The sequence below is a fragment of the Chenopodium album genome, chromosome 13, assembly GCF_948465745.1.
Source record: "Chenopodium album chromosome 13, dcCheAlbu1.1, whole genome shotgun sequence".
Classification (NCBI taxonomy): Eukaryota; Viridiplantae; Streptophyta; class Magnoliopsida; order Caryophyllales; family Amaranthaceae; genus Chenopodium; species Chenopodium album.
The window spans coordinates 6364540-6385801 of record NC_137846.1 but is presented as its reverse complement, the minus strand read 5'-3'; the positions used below and the strand labels follow the sequence as shown (position 1 = coordinate 6385801).

At 34.8% G+C, this 21262-nt stretch overlaps 2 protein-coding genes across 2 annotated transcripts; both read right to left on the bottom strand.

Annotated features, from left to right (window-relative positions):
* Positions 1-13980: 13980 nt before the first annotated feature.
* LOC145574413 (extradiol ring-cleavage dioxygenase-like) lies at positions 13981-18020 on the bottom strand. The gene is made up of 3 exons (XM_081632194.1): positions 17682-18020; positions 15038-15414; positions 13981-14361 (listed from the first exon to the last, which is right to left on the bottom strand). Exons 1-3 carry the CDS (start codon positions 17997-17999, stop codon positions 14169-14171), a joined length of 888 nt encoding a protein of 295 aa, XP_081488320.1. The 5' UTR covers positions 18000-18020; the 3' UTR covers positions 13981-14168.
* A 437-nt stretch (positions 18021-18457) lies between these two features.
* Positions 18458-21205, bottom strand: LOC145574410 (4,5-DOPA dioxygenase extradiol-like). The gene is made up of 3 exons (XM_081632191.1): positions 20706-21205; positions 19294-19664; positions 18458-18804 (listed from the first exon to the last, which is right to left on the bottom strand). The coding sequence occupies exons 1-3, from the start codon at positions 21078-21080 to the stop codon at positions 18615-18617; spliced, it is 936 nt and encodes a 311-aa protein (XP_081488317.1). The 5' UTR covers positions 21081-21205; the 3' UTR covers positions 18458-18614.
* Between the last annotated feature and the right edge of the window lie 57 nt (positions 21206-21262).

Below are 21262 nucleotides of genomic sequence, written 5' to 3'. Positions count from 1 at the left end.
GGTGGATGCACGATCCGCATGGTGCATCACTTCCAAAAAAAAAAGCGAAAAGAACATTGTATAGAAATTTAAAAAACATTTAGTTAAAATGAAAAAAACATGTTATAAAATTGTAAAGAACATTGTGTAGAAATGTAAAGAACATTATGTTAAAGTGAAAAGAACATGTTATAGAATGTTAAATAATGTTCTTTATCTTCATATTCTTTGATTATAGTATAATGTACTTTTATTTATGATATAATGTTAATTGTTTATTTTTAAATGTTCTTTGAATTTTGTCTTTAGATTATGGTGGTTGAATAAAAATAATGTTCATTACATTAAATTATCATTATAGGTGATCAAAAATTCGGGTTGGGCTGGGCCTTAACATAATATCTCATGCCCAAACCTGGAAAATATAGCGGGCTTTTCGGGCTTTTTTCGGGTCGGGTTTGGATTTTTAACTAAAAATGCATTTTTAGACTTGTTCAAACCCGTCTTATTTTCAGGCCGGATTGGGCCGGGCTAAAGTTGACCACCTCTAATTATCATGTTCTTTATTAATATTACGGATGTTCTTTAGACATATATAAAGAACATAAAGTAGTTTGATGTTTTTTTTCTTTACAAAACAACTATATGTTCATTATATTACAACTATATGTAATGTTCTTTATAAAATAGCTAGATGTTCTTTATAAAATAACTGTATGTTCTTTACTGAACAACTAAATGTTCATTCCGCTTTTTTAAAAAGAAAACGGATACACGGAGCATTGTGTATTCGCCTCCATGGAAAAAATTTCACCACCGTATGTAGCCTCCTCCCTCTCTCCCTACACCACCTCTCTCCTTCGACCTTCTCTCATCTCCATTAGTTAATTTTAATTGATTTGCCAGTTCAAAGTACTAAGTATGTTTTTTGAGTTTGCTGATTTTATAGGAACAAAAATGATTTTACTTGAATTGATTAATTTTACTTGAATTAATTAAAACTATTTTTTATTGATTGAAACGCAAATTTACTGCTTGAAACTAAGTTTTACTTACTAATCTTTTTGCAAAGGGAAGAGAACGTCCACTTACGGTCTAAGGGCCTGTTCACTTCAGCTTAATTTCAGTTCAATTCAACTCCAATTAGTTCAGTTCAATTCAGCTCTTAATTTTATTTTCTCATAAAATATTCATTGCAACTCTATTCAATTCAGTTCAATAAATGTGAACAGACCCTAAGTAAGATTAGAATTGAAAGTAATGATGGTGCACTACTTTAGGGTAAGAATTGACTCAATTGAGCAGCAAATTGGCTTGCTATTCCCTTTAAAACTTACGTAGTACTAGAAGTGTCGAGGAATACATTATTTAGTTTATACGAGGTATTTCTTTTTTAAGATCTTTGTCGTTCATCTGCAATAACAACAAAAAAAATGCACTCATCCACCTAATCAACATCAAGCACATATTCGACAATGTAAAAATGCAATAATGCATTATATTGAAGAATCATTTAACAAAAAAAAAAAAGGGAATTACTTTATTTTTGTGGTACACATTCAAAATTCAAAACTCACAAAAGTTGTCAAAAATGGGATCATGCCAACGTAAGAAAATATGGGGGCGCTGCATAACTAACATAAGCAAAGATGTTTAAGAAAAAGACAAATTTATAAAAGATACTGTAGCAGAGCATATGAACGAACAAAAAAAATACTAATTGTGTATTAATCCCTTCGTTTATATACTTGCTCCACTTTCCTTTTTCAATCGTTTTTAAATATTTGCTCAATTTCCTTATTTGGAAAGCATTTACAATATTAATTCATTTATCTCACTTAGTGGACTCAACATAAATCATACTCGTATTTTATTAATTTCATATTCTCCCTCCTTCAATTTTCTCCACTACTTTTGCTTTTTACAATTTTTTATTCTTCCACCTGTCTCACTACCTTCATAATTTATTACTTTATCCAACTTCTCCTAAAACTCCGCACATGGAGAAATGGAGCAAGTATTTAAAAACAGAGGGAGTAATAAGTGTTACACTTATTAAATACAATTGTATTTTAATACTCCATCCGTTTTTAAATACTTGTTCCACTTTTCTTTTCCGGCCGTTTTTAAATATTTGCTCCATTTCCTTATTTGGAAATCTTTTGCAATATTTAATTAATTTCTCTCACCTAATGGACCCAACATAAATCATATTTTATTAATTTCATTCTCTCTCCTCCAATTCTCTATACAACTTTTACTTTATACAATTTTTTATTCTTTCACGCATGACGCACCTACCCCACTACCTCCAAATTTTATTACTTTCTCCAATTTCTCCTAAAACTCCGCGCATGGAGAAATGGAGCAAGTATTTAAAAACGAATGGAGTAATTGTTACATTTCCTTTTTGACAAAAAATTACATTTTAAAATTATATTTGTGTCCTCTCATGGTCTCTTCCCAAAGACACAACTATTTTTTTCATTATTTATTTCCTCTCACATTCATTATTTTCAATGAAATATTAACCTCACTATCTTTCTTTTATAATTTTTTGATACTCCAACTACCCCACTTACCATTTATTTTATTTTAGTTAATTAAATTGCCTAAAATTATGTGCCGATCAAAGTGTAACACTTATTAAGGGCCTGTTCACATTTACTTAATTTCAGTTTAGTTTAGTTCATTTCAGTTTAGTTAAGTTCATTTCAATTCAGTTCAGCTCCAATCAGTTCAGTTCGGTTCAGTTCAGTTCCAATCAGTTCAATTGAGTTCAACTCCTAATTTCCTTCTCTCATAAAATATTCATTTCAGCTCAGTTCAGTTCAGCTCCAATCAGTTTAGTTCAGTTAAGTTCAGCTCAATTCAACTCCAATCAGTTCAGTTTAGTTCAGTTCAGTTCAGTTCAGATCAGTTCAGTTCAATAAATGTGAACAGGCCCTAAAACACAGAGAGAGTAACAAAGTTTCGACTTAATTAATATTTTAATTATATAATACTCTCTCTGTCTCCAAATGTTTGTCACTTTTGATAAAAATTCACGGGAATTAAGGTGAAGAATGTGGAGTAATGTAAATATATGCAAAAGTGAAATTCCCAACCAATAAAGTAATAAAAGTGCATGGGAAAGAGAAATTCTCAATTAAAAAAGTAATTAAAGTATATGAGAAAGAGAAATTGAAAGATTCAAGAGTGTAAAAAATTAAATTAGTAAAAAATTGACATAATTTATATGGCAAATATTAGGGTAAAATAGGAAGCTAAGAATACTTAGGGCCTGTTCTGATTTACTGAAAACAAAAATTGAGTTGATTGGAGCTGAACTGAACTGAGATGAACTAAGCTGAACTGTGACAGGCTAAAGTCGTATCACCTAATCAAAAGTAATTACCTAAGTCCTCTAACTAAAGTAGATAGGGAAGTAGGGTCGAATCCACAGGGAAACTGGTCTTTCTATTCCTAATTAATTATTATAATCCAAATTATTAAAGTAACCAATATTTGTTGTGATTATAAACTATACTACGAAGATTATGAGTAAAGAGAATAATTAAGGAAGAAATCAATAATAATAAAGCCTAGGGCATAGGTTCACTAATAAACAATATTCCAGGGTAAAACACAATAATCAATCATCAATGCATTAATTAATCAGATCATAAAGGGCTTTCGCTACGTATTACAATCACAGAATTAATTTACCGGTATTAAATCTCATCTCTCGAATCTCGACCTAACCATTTATAAATTAATCTGCCTATTGAAACTAAGCCTAAACATCAATTCTCATCTCTCGAATCTCGAATCAATATTGCTAAACTCATACAATTAAACCTGGCCAAATCTAATTGCATAGCATTAAAACAATCAATAGGAAATCAATTAAGCATTAATAATCAACAATCATAAAATTACCCTTTCATATTATTTATCAGATCCCCAAAAACCCTAGAAGGAAAACTACTCAGACATAATTAAAACTAAGCAAAACATAATATTTAAACAAGACATGAAAGAAAAATAGAATGAATAAAATACTGAGATTAATTAAGAGAGAAATCGTACCAAGACGGCGGAATTACAATAGAGTTGAGGAACAAGAAAGAAAATAAAAGTCTAGAGAGAGAAAATTGAGTAGAGAGAAGGAAGAGAATAAAAACTAGAGTAATAATAATGAAGAAGAAGTCCTAATCTTGCCTAATAATAACACATTAATACTAAGCAAGACAATCTCCGCTAAACAAAACAAATCGGAAATCAAAACTCCCTAATTCTACACGCGCCCGGTCGGGCAAGGGGCCGCCCGACCGGGCCCGCCTTTTTTTCTCTTCAAATGCTTTCTCGCGCCCGGCCGGGCAGTGGCTCGCCCGACCGGGCCCGCCTCCTTCCCTCAGATGTCTTCTCGCGCCCGGTCGGGCGCGTGCTCCGGGCGCGGGACCCTTCAAGGTGTTGCTCCGCCCCGCCCGGCCGGGCGCGCCTTCGAGCGGTGCTTTGGTGGTCCGGGCGAGGCTTCTTGGGCCTCGAGGCTCTTCCTTGGGCTCTCCAACTTGGCCCAAACGCCTCATATCTCCAAAACTGAGCCCTTAGTCACCGATTTGCTACCTCCAATCGGTCTTGGGCTATCGAACGTGGTCGCGGTCTTTCAATACTTGTAGATGCTCCTCGAAAAACCCGGGAAAATGCTCCAAGTACGCAAATTCCTGCAAAACTCAAGCAAAACTACCAAAGCACTGGAAAACACAAATTAGTAATAAAAGTGGCTCGTAGGAGCCAAAAACACTACTAATTACGACCAAGGGACGGGGATAAATATATATATAAAATGAACACATCAAACTGTTTATGAGAGAAAGAAATTAGGAACTGAAATGAACTGAACTGAAATTAAGCTAAAGAGAACAGGCCCTTAATAAAGCCCAAAAAAAAAGAATAATAGTCTTTCTTATGTATCTTAATAATTATGAAAATATGAAATGTGACAAACATTTAGGGGCATCCATTTTAATAATTTTTATGAGTTGTTGTTCGTAGTACAATAATTGAGCAAATTAAAGCAATTCAAGAGTACGTATTGTTGTGATGTTTGTGCTAGACCCGGGCGGGTCATTAGCTACCTAGGTGGGGAGGTTTTTCTTCATAATACAACTCAAAGCAAGGAGTATAAGGAGTCTTCAATCGATACCGGGCGGGCCATGGTGCCCTCGGGCGGATGTGAGAGTTTTCCTTTAAGTTTTCATGTTGCTTTGAAGTTGAGTAGCTATGGACCCATAGGCCTCGCGGGCAGGTCAGCTACAAAACCTTGCTATTTTGTTTTGTCCGACCCCGGGTGGGTTTTGAGTGCCCCGAGGGGCACGGCCTTACAAATTTACTTTAGTACATATGCATTAACACAAGTTAAAATTGATAGGAGAATAACAAAAAAAATTATGCTACAAAATAAACCTTACTAAATAGATTAACGAACATGCTTGAAGATACAAGTACGACAATTCAAATATCGTTTTAGTGCACGCAAATAACTACTTCGGGCCTATTCTCATCAGATTAATTTCAGTTCAGTTCAGCTCAGCTCTAATAAGTTCAGTTCAGTTCAGTTTCTGTCTAATGATATTGCTGATGATATAAAGCCAAATTTCATACTTTTAAGCTTATATTACTGAAGGAATTATGTCTTCGATAAGTGCAATTACTAGATATATCAAGGTTCACTATTATGAAGATAATTAGTTAATTCTATAGGGTCGTCATTGTTTGGTGCTAGATATGGATAATGATCTTTGGGCTAGTTAAATAGTTCAAAACCCAATAGAATGGATCCTATAAGGTCACACAACAAAGGTATTGGGTCAAACAAGTAAGAGGCCCATTAATGGGCCTTATGAGATCATGACATACCATATGAAGTGTTGGGCTAGACTAGTTTGATTAGGACAAGGAGTTTAGGCTTGACATGGACTCTTGTTTAGAGATATGATCTATAAATAAGATCCATGACTTAGATTGACAGTAGAATTCACAAGTCACTTAATTCTAATTCAAGCAACCAAGTCCGAAACCCTAATCCCCCTCTCTCTTTCTCTCACTCATGGCCCTCCCCTCTCTCTCCCTATCCGTACGGCCGACCAACCCCTTGGTGTTCGTGGTGGTGGATTGTGGTTAGTTCGTGTCTCTCTTCCACTACTAGAAAATCGTCCATTTCCGACGGAAAAAAATATGTCGGAAACACCCTTAATTCCGTCGGAAAACTCGTTTCCGATGGAATTCCGTCAGAAGTCGTCGTCGGAAAAGTGTTTGTAGGAAAAACGACCTTTTTCCGACGAAAATTCCGTCGGAAACACTTTTTCGACAGAATTTCCGACGGAATTTTCCGTCGTTAGAGGTTTTCCGGCACCAGCATAACCCGTCGGAAATTTCCGACGGAATTTACAATTCATCGGAAATTAATTTCAGGAAATTAAAAAAAAATACGTCGTGCCACCACCGGCACGGCGTATCACCACCTCCAACCACCCAAAACGCCCCTCTCAACCACACCATACACTACCCACCTAAACCGAAACACCACACCAAAACCCTACACCAAAACCCAGCCACCCCTGACCGAGTATACTAACCAAAGCCACACCACCCACCCCTAACCGAGCCCCACCAAAAGCCACACCACCCACCCCTAACCGAGCCCCACCAAAAGCCACACCACCCACCCCTAACCGAACCCCACCAAAACCCACACCACCCACCCCTAACCGAATACACTAACCAAACCCACACCACCCACCCCTAACAGAACTAACCCCATCAAAACCCACACCACCCACCCCTGACCGAATACACTAACCAAACCCACACCACCTACCCCTAACCAAAACCCAACAAAACCCACACCACCCACCCCTAACCGAACCCTAACCACACCACCCACCTTAGCCGTGGCGACACCCAAGACCACCGCCACTAACAAACATTAAAAAAAAAAAAAGACCACCGCCACGACCCACCCAAATACGACCCAGACCACCACCACCACCGAAAATCACCCAAACTTAGATCCACCACCACCGAAAATCACCCAAAAATTAAATAAAAAAATCAAAAATAAAAATTAAAACGTACGTTAAGATAAAAAAAACTTCGAAATTCACCTCGAACTTGGTTTAACAAGGCCAAATTCGACCACGAAAACCCTAGATCTAGGATTTTCATGGTCGAATTTGACCTTAAAAACCATTAATTTGACCTTAAAGCATCACCATAAACGACATAAACAAGTAGAAAAGGAGAGTAGGAGAGGAGAGCTTGCGAGAGGAGAGAGAAAGAGTGAGAAGAGAAGGAGGAGGAGGAGAGGAGAGAGAAAGTGTGAGAAGAGAAGGAGGAGGAGGAGAGAGAAAGAGAGGAGAAGATCAGAAGAGGAAGAGAAGAGAGGAGAGAGGCGGAATGTGAATGAAATGGGAGGGGTAGGGGGCGCCGTTTTATTAGGGTTTTGGGTTTTTGTTTTGTTTTTTTTTTAATTAAATTCCGTCGGAACGGGTTAAAATTCGTCGCAAACCTCCGACGGAATTAAAATCTGTCGTAAATTCACGAAGGATTTTTAATCCATCGGAAATTTCGTACTTTCTGACGGATTTTCGTGTCCGTCGGAACGGTTCCGTCGGAAATGACCTGTTTTCTTGTAGTGTTCTCCGTTGAAGGTTGATTAAAGGGTTTAATCACAAGTAAGTAGTATTAGTGGAGGTTTGATCTGGGCCTATGGACTAAGTAAAGGAATCACACTTGGGGTTCTATATCTCCTGTTGTTCTTGCTCGATTGCACGAGGATTCACACTTCAAAGGTATTATTATTTGTTATTTATGTGTTATGCAATGATATTGGTTATTAGATGCTTATGAATAATGATGACAATTGTTGTTGCTGAAGCGAGTTCAGAGGTTCTCGATGACGCAAGACATTGGAGCTCGTGCGGCTGCTCATATCTTCACTAGGGTAGGCTTTGCTATTGCTAGCGGAGTAGGAGCCCAGATTGTATCTCAGTTTCCCACTAATTTATTGTAGGTTGTATGACTTTTGTTTTTGAGATATAATAATAATAATAATAATAATAATAATAATAATAATAATAATAATAATGACTATTATACGGTTATACCATATTTCACTTAATGACTATTATACCATATTTTATTATTTGACGAGCAAGGAGTAAAAATAGGATCAAGTTAATTATTAAATAAGACCTGCCCAACTCTTTGTTTTTTTTATTATTTTATTTTTTTCATTTTGAGAATTTTTATGTGTTTAAAATGTTTTGGGGTTCCATGTTTTTAATATATTTTTCATAAAAATTTTAATTATATAGTATATTTTTCTTAAATATTTTAATATGTATATTTGTATATGCACACATATATAATAATAAATAATCAAAGATCATTAATCCGTAGTTAATAATCACTAATTAATAAGTTCAGTTCAGTTTAGTTCAGCTCTAATAAGTTAAGTTAAGTTAAGTTCAGTTCAACTCATTTCAGTTAATGAGAGCAGGCCCTTCCTCCGTTCTTTATTACTTGTCCTGTATTCCTTAGGAAGTTTCTTTTTACTTGACATGTTTCTTTTTTTTTGGCAAATTTAGTACTGCTCCTTTACTTACTTACCCTCACATTTTCAACATACTACCTTTGTTACCTTACCCCCTTTCTCAATCACCTCAATCATACCCCTTAATTTTGCATAATTCCACCACCTTATCCTCCTTCCATCCTCCAAGTAACCATGACAGCCACCCATGTCCACCATCCTAACAATATTTTTGAAACACCACCATTCTCCGTTCATCATCATTGTTATCTCCCTGTTCACCGTCGATGGTCTCCAATCTCCTCCCCTTTCACCCTCTCTCATTGCCTCCATGGCTCTATCGTATGCCATCACCTCCTTAATTTGTAAAAGCGCTTAAAGTTCACCAAAATCGAGGCCATGATGGTCGAATTTGGCTAGAAATTCTAGATCTTAAACCACCATAGCCAAATTCGACCACCAAGCTCTCAATTTCTGAAAAAATTGAAACAAGGACGGTGGTTGATGGAGTGTGGGTATTTTCTGTTTCCTCTTATTTATTTAATTTTGGCAGTGGTATATTCTCTTTCCTCTCATTTACTTAATTTGAAGCAAGAACAGTACGTTGGTCTCGTCGCCGTTAATTGTTGTTGACGACATGAATTTGTGGTGGTCAAATGTGGTGATGAAAGATGGTTTGAGGGGAGTGGACACTGTAGAGGAGAGATAAGGGGTAGCTGGTGTTGTTGCGGTAGTGAAGGGGTTGCATTTGTGGTGGAGGTTGTAGAGTTGTAGTGGGTGACAAGGGAGGGTTTGGTCAGGGGAGGGTTTGGTCAGTGACTCAGTGAACAGGGATAGTGGGTAAGGGTAATATTGTCTTTTAGCTTTCTTTCTTACTTTTCCTTGATATTTATTGTGCCTAAAAGAAGTAGGTCATGTAATAAAAAACACGGAGGAAGTATATAGGTTATTTCTTCATCCCATTGAATTTGAATAATGCTTTTGTGTATAGGGCAAAGTGAATACTCCCATAATAAAAAATTAAGAGTTGAGAACTAATAAAATTTGAATTCAGAAGACCCTAAAATTATTATAGGATATAAAAAGAGAATTATTTTCAAATATTAATTCATAGTGGAAACTTATGACATTGATTATTGGAAACTAAATACTGCCCCGTTAATTATAAGGTGCAACAAAGGGGTATTATTTGTGAGATATAAAATATTCTATTGTTGCACGTAATAATTAATGGAGGTAGTAAATTGATTTGAAGCATGAAGGGTAGTATTAATTATGGCAATTATGTTCCTTCAAGTATCACTGGGGATTGGGGAGATATAGAAGATGTGTATAGAGCTTTCTTTTGGGAGCAAAAGCATGAGGAACGTGAGATCTCATGGGTTGCTTGGAAGGATATGTGTATGTCAAAGAAAGTTGGAAGGATGGATTTTCGGAATTTGAAATGTTTTAACCTGGCTCTTCTTGCTAAGCAGCGTTGACGAATTCTCATGAATGGGTCTTTCCTCATGTCAAGAGTCCTTTAGTAGGGCAAATATTTTTCGATTTCTTCTTAAATTGGAAACTGATCAAGTGAAGGAAAATGCGAGCTATACTTGGAGATCAATCCTAGCAACAAAAGAGGTTTTATGAAAAGGGCCTGGAGATTGGTTGAAAACAGTGATCAAATTCTATATGACTGTATTATATATACCTAAGTTCTAACATATGAAGTATAAATTAACAAAGCTGATATAACGGGAGAACATCATTATTTTAGTTTCCTTTTACTTGCAATAATTTGACTTATGTACTTTTTACATCCTCTGTATTAAATACCTTTGATGATTTAAACAACTCAATATGTAATGTTGAAAACATTTAGTCATATGCAATTAGCAATCTTGCTAGATTTGCCTCCATTTAAACTTTCATAATTTCAATTTAGTGAAATATTGATGATTAAATATATCAATATTTGAAATAATGCATTGGTAAATTATATGAAAAAGAAGTGTTGCTAGTAAAAAGAAATAAAGATTATATTATTTTACTAATTTTATGGGCTTCAATGGATATGGACATTACCAAATTAATTGATTACGAGTATACAACTTAACTACTCCCCCAATCAAAACTAGAAAAATAAAATTATAATATACTTTATAAAGGATGATTAAAGTTGCTAACCTGCTTTCATTGCTAACAAAGATTTTGCCTCATTCACCGATTACACTTTATAACGAATTTAATACAACTATTGGTTTATATACTCGTAGTGTGTTTTTTTTTTTTTTTTTTTTGGTAGATATATAAACTTGTTCAAATTTAAATAAATTCAAAAATACAAAATAAAATTAAAGTTACTCGTAGGATTTAAGGAAGTGCCTAATAATTAAAATAATACGTAGTATGATGTATTATGTATGCTATAACCTACTTACTATTTATATATGTCCCTAAATGGCAAGAATATGCTATATCTATCAATCCATGTGGTAAATTATATGCTAAACTTTATTTTTTACATAGGAAATATTGTGAAAAACAATTGCAAAAATTCCTAATCTGGTTCAAATTAAGATCAAAGAATACTATTATATAATGATTTCATCAAGATTTAATTCATTGTTTACCATAGATCTAGTCTAGTTAGCTTACTCCAAATATCTATGTAGTCGATCGAATCCAAGGTGGTGGTATGTATACGATTAGATAGATTTTATGTGGAAGTTATTGGTAAAGTCTTGTTAAAGAAAGGATGCGAAAAGCTTATTAGTTAGAACATTATTTTTCAACGTTTTAAGTTTTTTTTTCCCACTATCCTGTAAATTGAAATAAGGGGATAATAATCATGAGCTAAGCCCTAAACTCTAGCCTTCGATGTTGCTAGTCCCAAAAATTCACGAGCCTTAGCTAGTTTCAAGGATAAATGAAAAATAGTTTGTTAGAAAATTTTATGATTTTCAAGTGTTTTCATTTGGAATGTGTTAGAAAATAAAAATAGAATTTATTTTCCAACAGAATGGACGACATTGCCAAATTGCTAACAATAATTAAGTAGACAATTTAACTACTCCCCTAATCAATAAGATATTATGTTTAAAAAGATACACATAATTGCTAACTAGTGCTGTCAAATTTCAAACCGAAACCGTTTAACTGCCCGAACCGACCGACCCAAATGAGAACCGAACCGACTAAAAACCGATTTTTTTGAAACCGGAAACCGACCCGAACCGTATTTTAGTAAACCCGAAATCGAATCGACCCGAATAATGTTAAACCGTATAAGAACCGAACCCGTTAACAAACCGAACCAAATATAAACCGAACTGAAAGAAAACCGAACCGAAAAAGAACCGAACCGTATCTAACCCGAAACCGGTTCCAACCCGAAACCGTTTAAACTGGAAAAAAAACCGCTTACACCGAACTGTTAGCAAATTGCTACCCGTTTGCACCGAACCATTTAAAAACTGAACTGATTGTAAACCGAACTGGTTATAAACCGAACCATTTATGAACCAAACCACTTCTAAATCGAACCGTTTACAAACTTTTTTATATAATTAAATGGATTTTTTTTTTGACGGGAATATAATTAAATCGAACCGTTTACAAACTTTTTTTTTTGACGGGAATATAACTAGTAAGATCAGTATGACTAAACTTGAAACTGAACATAATATGTATTTATAAAATCAATGAGAATTTGTTTATAATATGATGCCTAAATATGAAATGATTCGCGACTTTATATAAAACTTGTGAACGCAAAAGGTTAGCAAGTACTATCAAATTTCAAACCAAAACCATTTAACTGCCCGAATCCAAACAACTCGATAAACAATTTATTTTTTGAAACCGAAAACCGACCCGAACCGTAATTTAGTAAACTTGAAACGGAACCGATATGAATGACGTTAAAGTGGTTAAACCATCGAAGAACCGAACCAGTTATAAACTGAACCGAAAAATAACTGAGCCAGTTAAAAACTGAACCGAAAAAGAACCGAACCAGTTATAAACTGAACCAAAAAAGAACCGAACTGTTTCTAACCCGAAACTGTTTGAACCGGGATAAAAATCGTTTACACCGCACCGTTAACAAACCGCAACCCGTCTGCACCGAACCGTTTACTACCCGGACTGTTTACAACCCGAACCAGATTAAAACCGCTTAAGAATAAACCGAAACCGAATCGAACCGATAACTATTTAAACCGAACCAAAACCGACCCGTGAGACAATTAAACCGATTCCAAACCAACCCGATTAAATACCGAACCGATTTCAAACCGAACCAAAACCGAACTGTCAAACCGTTTTGACAGTGCTAACTGCTTCAATTCCATTATTGCTAACAATAATTTTGCAACCATGAATCCTAAAACGTGCGTTGAAACAAATTAATTCGATATCTTCGTTCATAAAATTATTTAATTCAAAAAACACGAACATAAAAAAGCATGGAACACTGTACTAGTGTACTCTATCTCACATAGTGGCAACTGGTAGAAATATGTCAAATCTGGCTTTAGTGCGTGGCTTATGCGTGGTCAATTATATTAAACATTATCAATTTTTTTTTTTTTATCAAATAATGTGATAAACAAGGGTTTGAATCCTCTATCCCAGTATTATGTCCCATTTTACGTATCATTCAATATTATTGGTCTACATTATTTTAGTTACTATTTATTTTCTTGATTTAACTTTTACAAATTGAATTACTAGAATTTACATAATTTATATTTAACTACTAATCTTTCTTTCTTTTCTATACAATAAAGTTTAATTCAACCCCATTTAAAAAAAAAAAAAAAAAAACAATTGTTTCTCAAAAATTTAACATAATTTTTCTACCTATAATTCTAATAGCGGCTTCTTATAAGCCATTCTCTCATTATAAACCACCTTAAAAGAGGATAGTGAATATTAGGCCATTCTAATGGCCTAATATAATTTTTTTACCTATAATTTAACATTATTTATCTAAACCAGGTACAGGACCCACATTTAACTATACTTGGGTTTAAGCTGGTTAATTTTGATAGGAAAAGTGATTTGAGGTCCTTAAAGGTGGAAAAAAAAAGTGAAAGGTCCTTAAAGGTGAAAAAATAGAAAAGTGAGATCTTTGTATTATACTTAACTCGGTAATAGTGAACTTGTAGAAGCCACATTATCATCCATATGGTATACGGATATGGTACCATGGTCTCAACTGTTATGAATGAGCCATTTCCTTTTTTTTAGAAAAGGCGGTTAGCCTTAATGGTTTTTAATTTAACCATATAGGCAATAAATAGATCAGTTAGAACCGTAGAATGGTAGACATCTATGTGTTCGGTCTCAAAGTTTTACCCTATTTGAAATGTATTTAAATTATAATGACTCTGCACTAAAGTCAAGCAAGTTCAACTTTTTAAAACAGAGAGACAAATACAGTAATTAATTTTATAATACGTAGCATTTAGCTCACATAAGTGTTACTTACAAATTATTGTACAACTGTACTGGTCATTGGAAGAAATACAACAATGGACACGTAAATTAAATTAAAATACATGAAGCAAGGAGCAAACTAATAGTACATGTCAAAATAAAATGTGACAGTTGAGGATTAGACTTAGTTTGGGGTGGTAAACTTATAGGAGGCGTAAGATAAGGTGCCGAGGCTCCAACTGCGGTGTATGAGCTCCGCCTTGGTAGTTTCCCCGGCAGCACCCAAGGCTACATGCAATGGGTAGAAATGATCAGGTGATGGGTGTGCCTTTCTTGCATGAGGCGCTTTTTGTATAAAGTTATTCACATCTTCATGCCTACAAAAGTTTTTTGAAGGAGAGAAAATCATCACATCAAACTAGTGTTAGAGACTTAGAGTGGACTAGTAACACTTCCAAGTTAATAACACCACCAACGTTTGAAAAACAAAACCATAAATTCAATGTACAAAACATTTACCAAATATGATATTAATTGTCACATTATCCCAATAACCCGTAAGCTAAAAGCTACGGAGTATAATTCAAGTTTACTAGTGTGTCCTTTCAAACTCTAGCCTAACATTATTTATTCCTAAATTTAGGGTATGTTCACTTCAGCTTAATTTCATTCAGTTCAGTTCAGCTCCGATCAGTTCTATTCAGTTCAGTTCCGATCAGTTCAATTCAGTTCAGCTCCGATCAGTTCAATTCAGTTTAGTTAGTTCAGCTCCTAATTTTCCTCTCTCATAAAATATTCATTTCCACTCAATTCAGTTCAGCTCCAATCAGTTCAGTTCAGTTTAGCTCCAATCAATTCAGTTCAGTTCAGTTCAACTCCTAATTTTCCTCTCTCATAAAATATTCATTTCGGTTCGGTTCGGTTCAATTCAGTTCAGCTCCAATCAGTTCAGCTCAGTTTAGTAAATGTGAACGGACCCTTACTCAATCAATCAACATGAATTATTAATTCGAGATGAAAAAAAGCAGATAAGAAACCTAGAACAATACATACCTTCCATTGATCAAAGCTTCTTCAAGCCATTTATCAAACTCGCCGGCCCATGGAACAACTTCTTGATCTTTAGCACCCACTCTGAGGTCCCTCAGGTTATGTGTGGCGCTTCCAGAACCAATGATGAGAACACCTTCCTCCTTAAGCGGAGCCAATGCTCGGCCCATGTTATAGTGGTACGCAGCATCCTTGTTCATTTGGATAGAGAGCTGACAAACAGGGATATTAGCCTCAGGGTACATGAGCATCAAAGGCACCCATGCACCATGATCAAGCCCTCGTTTCTTGTCTATGTGCACGCGCTTGATTCCCGAGGTTGTCAAAAGCTCTTGCACTCGCTTTGCTAAATCTGGAGCCCCAGGAGCAGGATACTTTAGCTGTGAACACGAAAGGATATTGATGTTATTAACATTAGCATAACATAATTATAAGGAAAATTTGTTCAAAAGGACCACGCACTGAAGTGGCCTCTTTTGTTCAAAATGACCTATTAAAGAAAAAGTTGTTTAAAAGGACCACAAAAGACGGTTTGGTTGTTGAGGAGGACCAAACCCGATTTTCAGGCAAGTCAACGCCGGAATCACGTGCCAAGCACGTGACTCGTTAATTTCACCAAAATTTAATTTTTTTTCCTTTTTCCATAATTTTCCTCTAATTTTCCAATTAACCCCAATTTAACCCTTTTCAATTTCATTCTCTCTCCTCCTTTCTTTCTCTATACTCATCTTGTTTGCCATTGTTAGTGAGGTCAAAGTATCAAGTTAAATGGTTAATGAAATTAACTTCACCACAAGCAACAAATAAGCACAACATCAACTCCCAACAGGCTACCCCTCCTCCCACTTCACCACCGGCAACAACCAGGCCACCACTCCAACACACCTCCGCACCTCCACCAAACAGCCCAAATAAATACCTAACGAACCCACAACCACCTAAACCCACAATGCTTACCTTGTGCGAATTATCCTCAATTGTAGTGTGGATGAATTCGTTTGAAAATAAATGCGAATTACGGGTTGAATATAATCAAAGGTTACAGAAATGAGGAGAGAGAATGAAGGGAAAAAGGGATAATTGGGGTAAAGGGAAAAATGGGGGGAAATTGTGGAAAAAGGAAAAATCAAATTTGGTTCATGGTTTAGATTCATGGTTTATGCTTTGAGGAGTGAGAAAGAAGAAGAAAGGGAAAAATTGGGGGTAAAGGGGAAATTTGGGAGGAATTGGTGGAAAGCGGGAAAAAAAAGGGAAAATAAAAATTTGGCCTCAAAATAATGAAGCACGTGCTTGGCACGTGATGGTCAACGCCGGATTCCGGCGTTGACTTGCCTGAAAATCGAATTTGGTCCTCCTCAACAACTCAAACTGTCTTTTGTGGTCCTTTTAAACAATTTTTTCCTTAATAGGTCCTTTTGAACAAAAGAGGCCACTTCAGTGATCCTTTTGAACAAATTTTCCTAATTATAAAGCGCTTTTCTTTATTTGCATCATGACAAAATCATCACACGTCATAAGGCACTGTAAAATGCTTAATATAAAATCGAATACTGACAATTAATGTTGGTACTATTTTAGAATCCAATTGTTTATAATTACGGAGTAGTAATTCATTAGTTGAATGTGACACTTTACACGAATAATACCTTAAGAGTCATGACTCACAAGTCTAAAATCTCACCAAATTCTTGTAGGAGTGCACTCTAAACAAAGCTACCACATTCCCACCAATTTTCCGGCAAATTATTTTACTCTAAAATAACCATATTATTAAGGTCGTACGTAAGAAGATTAAAAAGAAAAATTAAGAATTATGACGCATTAATAATGTAGATCGATACTTGGTTTTTGTTATAAATCCTAAAAATCATATTGTGCAACATATCATTTTAGATAATATATACTTCTTATAATCAAAGTAGCAATAATTAAGGTCAACTATAGAAGAATGAATTGAAGTTCAAGTTGATGAACAAAAGATCTTATCCTCATCATCGAGGATTTCGACCCAACAAAATTTTTATTCCAAAGTTTGTATCTTTAATTTGGACTTTATTTTATTGGCGAACAAATTTGAACTTCCTATGAGTTAGATTTTCCCCAAAAAATTGAGAATTTTACTAGTGAAAATTAAGAAAGTTGATCAACCAAACTAAATTAGACTATAAACAATGCTAGAAGTTAAACAATGCTAGCTGTTACATCTAAAAATACCAACTTAGAATGTACGAGTTCAATAAATTAGTACTTGTATATTCAATAACTTCGTACTTGTATATTCAATAAATTAGTACGAATTCTCTAATACATTATTATTTTAAAATAAAATAATATCACGTCTTATTCCATACTAACGTTCTACCAACTAATAAGAACTATATACTTCGTACTCCATATAATCAAGAAATTAGTACAAGTTATCTAATACGAGTACATTATAATTTTAGTATAAAATATAATATCACGTCTTATTCTATACTACTATTGGTCCAATACTTAAATTCTATAATACGGAGTAAGCATGTTCAAAATTCCAAAAGGGTTGCGTTTAACATATTCCTTTCAACAAAGACGGCAATTCCACAAATATTCACATAAAAGATATTCCAAATTTATAAACAAAAGACAAAAAAAGAAATTAAATTACCTTATACATAGGAGCAGGAAATCCATAAAAATCATAGATTGTATCACAAACATCAACAGAATTAACAGTAGGTTCATTTGTTTCCCAGTGACCCGAAATAATAAGAATAGATTTGGGTTTTTGATCAAAGATTTTTTCTTTCCAACTCTGTAAAAAGCATCGAGCAGGTAACGAATCGTCGATAGAAAGCGTCGGTGAACCATGCGATAAATAAAACGTCTGGTTTATTTTATCGGCGCTCATTTTCGTCGTTGTTTTAATAAAGAACGTGATGAAATTTGGGTTTGAGTTTGGTTGAAAATAATGAGAAATAAACATATGAATACGAAGAAGAGTAATTTGGGTTGCGAAACGCGTTGTGGATAGTTTTATAGCTAAAGGAGATGATGACATATAAGCTGACCTTTTCGATATTGCTTTCATTTTCACACTTCATTCATTTGAACGTTGATTTTCCCTTATTTTTATTTCTTTTGAAAAAAAAAAAAAATACATTTTTTATAATCTTAGGTATGCGTTTTCATGTGGAATAATTTTATAATGACTAGACAATCAATTATTCTCCCAAACTAAATATAAATTGCGATATTTTAAACTTTATTTTTATGGTCAAAGGAAAATATATATATATATATATATATATATATATATATATATATATATATATATATATATATATATATAATATCCTCATTTTGCTTAACATATAAATCATATTACGTGGTCAAACAAGAGTGATGAATAGTGCAAAAGTCCAGTTGTTGTAATAATTTTGGAATGGAGGAAGTACTGTAGTCCCCATATTATTAAGTATATAATCCCATAATCTGCAGAATTTTACACTCAGTTTAACCGTTGTTACAGATTTATACATTGATGGTACAGAGTATCAATGGGCTAAAAAAACACAACAGTAGTGTAACAAGGTAAATATCAGCTGGATGTAAACATGTAGGAGCCATATGACATGGTGCCATGATCCCAGCTTTTATGAATGAGCTCTGCCTTCCAGTTTTCACCGGCGGCTCCCATGGCTACATGTAATGGATAGAAGTGCTCTGGCCATGGATGCGCCAATTTCCAGTTAGGTGCTTTGGTTTCACATTTATTCACTTCTTCATACCTGAAAAACAGAGCGAATTATATACTCTTAGCAAAGACCAATGTTTCGATAGTAAGGTTTTTCATCGAATCTCTGTCTAAGGGAAAGGAGTATTATGCAGTCCAAGAGAAACATATCCTCGGAGCCCTTATCACTATGCTCACCAAAATGCTTCTTGTTGAGTTACTAAATTTGCACTCATGAAAGAACAATGACATTTTAGTTTACAGTCAAGACAAGAACAATAAAGATTGACCCAGACAGAATACAGGTCAAACAGAATTCCTGAGAGGTTTCCACTTCCTACCTCATAAAGCATCATGGGGAAAAAAAAAAGGCACAATTCAAGCACAGAACAGGTGCAGATGATGTGCTAAACTGCAAGCACAATAGCATTTCACAGTCGCATACATTATTGAATACACCGTGCATACAATTGTGCCATATCATGCACAACATTATGTACATGTAGAATTTCAATTAAAAAAGACTGAAAACTAGTGAGGTTACCTTCCATTTGTTAGAGCTGTTTCAAGCCAGCAATCAAAATCTGTAGCCCATGGAGCAACTCCATCATAAAAATGAGGGGTACTGTTCGAAGGGTGTGTTGCACTTCCAGAACCAATGATTAGTACACCTTCGTCCTTCAGAGGAGCCAATGCTCGTCCCAATTCATAGTGGTATGCACCATCCAAATGCGATTGAACAGAGAGCTGACAAACAGGGATGTCAACCTCGGGATACATGAACATCAGAGGCACCCATGCACCATGATCCAGCCCACGTTTCTTGTCAATGTGCACAGTTTTGAACCCTGATGTAGTAAGAAGTTCTTGTACCCTCTTTGCCAAATCTGGAGACCCTGGAGCTGGATACTTGAACTGTTAACCAAATGAAGGTATGTTATACGAAGTATATCATTCTAATTCCTCACTCTGTATTTTACTAAATGCTCAGTAAAATATTGCTAAAATAAAACTTTTCACCTTAATAACTGCATTTGTAAGTATGCAGTACACGGACATTTGAGTGCATACTAAGTTACTAACACGCGAAATTTGACAAATGTAACACCCCATTTCAGAATGATATGTAAGATTTCATGCTCATAACTCTTAAGCCTCATTGCAGTACACAGACAACACAGTATTGAACATTACATAATTTTCATTCCCATTTGAGGTCCAATTGTTGACCATACATTGAATTTACCTTACATAGTTACATGAAACTACTAAGTACGACAAAAATTAGCTAGGGGCAATCTTTTACAATATTCCTAACGAATTTATAGGACTTTTTTGGATTTTCTTGACTAGTTGGGGACATTTGAATAGAAACAAGTGATAAACGCTAACTACTAACTAGCATAAAATTAAATGATCATATAAAATCGTAAATGCTAACGGGACGGAGGGAGTATTGTACAACCGGTTGATAAATCGTAAATGCTAATAGCCTGCATTAGATGGTCAATAAAGTCAGATATTACAATTATTTCCACAGCCCCGGAAAGAGATTTGATTCTCAGTAGTTTCTTACCATACACACAATAATAACCTTTGGTTGATCTTTCATCCATTCAGAAATGAATTTTTCTGTCAAATATCCTACTAAAACAGTTGAATGATACCCTTGTAGAAGTTACTACAAACAGATAAAACTCTAATTTGAGGTCCCCCATCTTTCACAAATTCCATTTATAACTACCCTGATAATTGCATTCTCCAATCTGTTTCCCAAAAATTAAGAAGTCACATTTCAATAACCCAGACAACATTCATTGTAAAATGAAATTATTTCCTTTTATAGAAATAAATAAATAATATCCCAACTGCAAACATAATAATAACCCAGATATTAAAACCCCAAAAAAAGGAAAAAAAATCTAACTATAAAAAAAAGGGAGGAGAGAGAAAGACCTGATACATGCGAGCAGGGAAGCCATAGAAATCGTAGATGGTATCATTGATATCCACAGAATTAACAGCAGGTTCATCAGTTTCCCAGTGAGCTGAAATTACCAGAATAGCCTTTGGTTTCTTGGAATACACTTTCTCTCTCCAACTTACTAAGAATTTTCTTGAAGGTTTTGACTCTTCAATGGTCATCATTGGAGTTCCATGAGATATAAAAAACGTTTCTTTGATGTTTTCTTCTCCACCCATTTCTTTCAATTTGGAATTAATCAAGAATTCTAGTGAAGTTTTTCTTTTGATTTGTGGAACTATTGAAAATGAAGGAATTTTAAGAAGGGTTGGTGGTTGTTGATATTTATGGCATAAGAGGAGGAACATGTTAGAAGATCATCATTTATTTTATAAAATCCTGTTGAAAATGATCTTACACTATTATTATAAGTGACAAAGTATTTGCCAACAAAGCATTCAAAAGTCAACCAATAATCCAATTTGTATGGGTTATGGACTTATGGGTCTTATGATATAGGCAAGATAACAAGCATTATTATTTTAGAAAC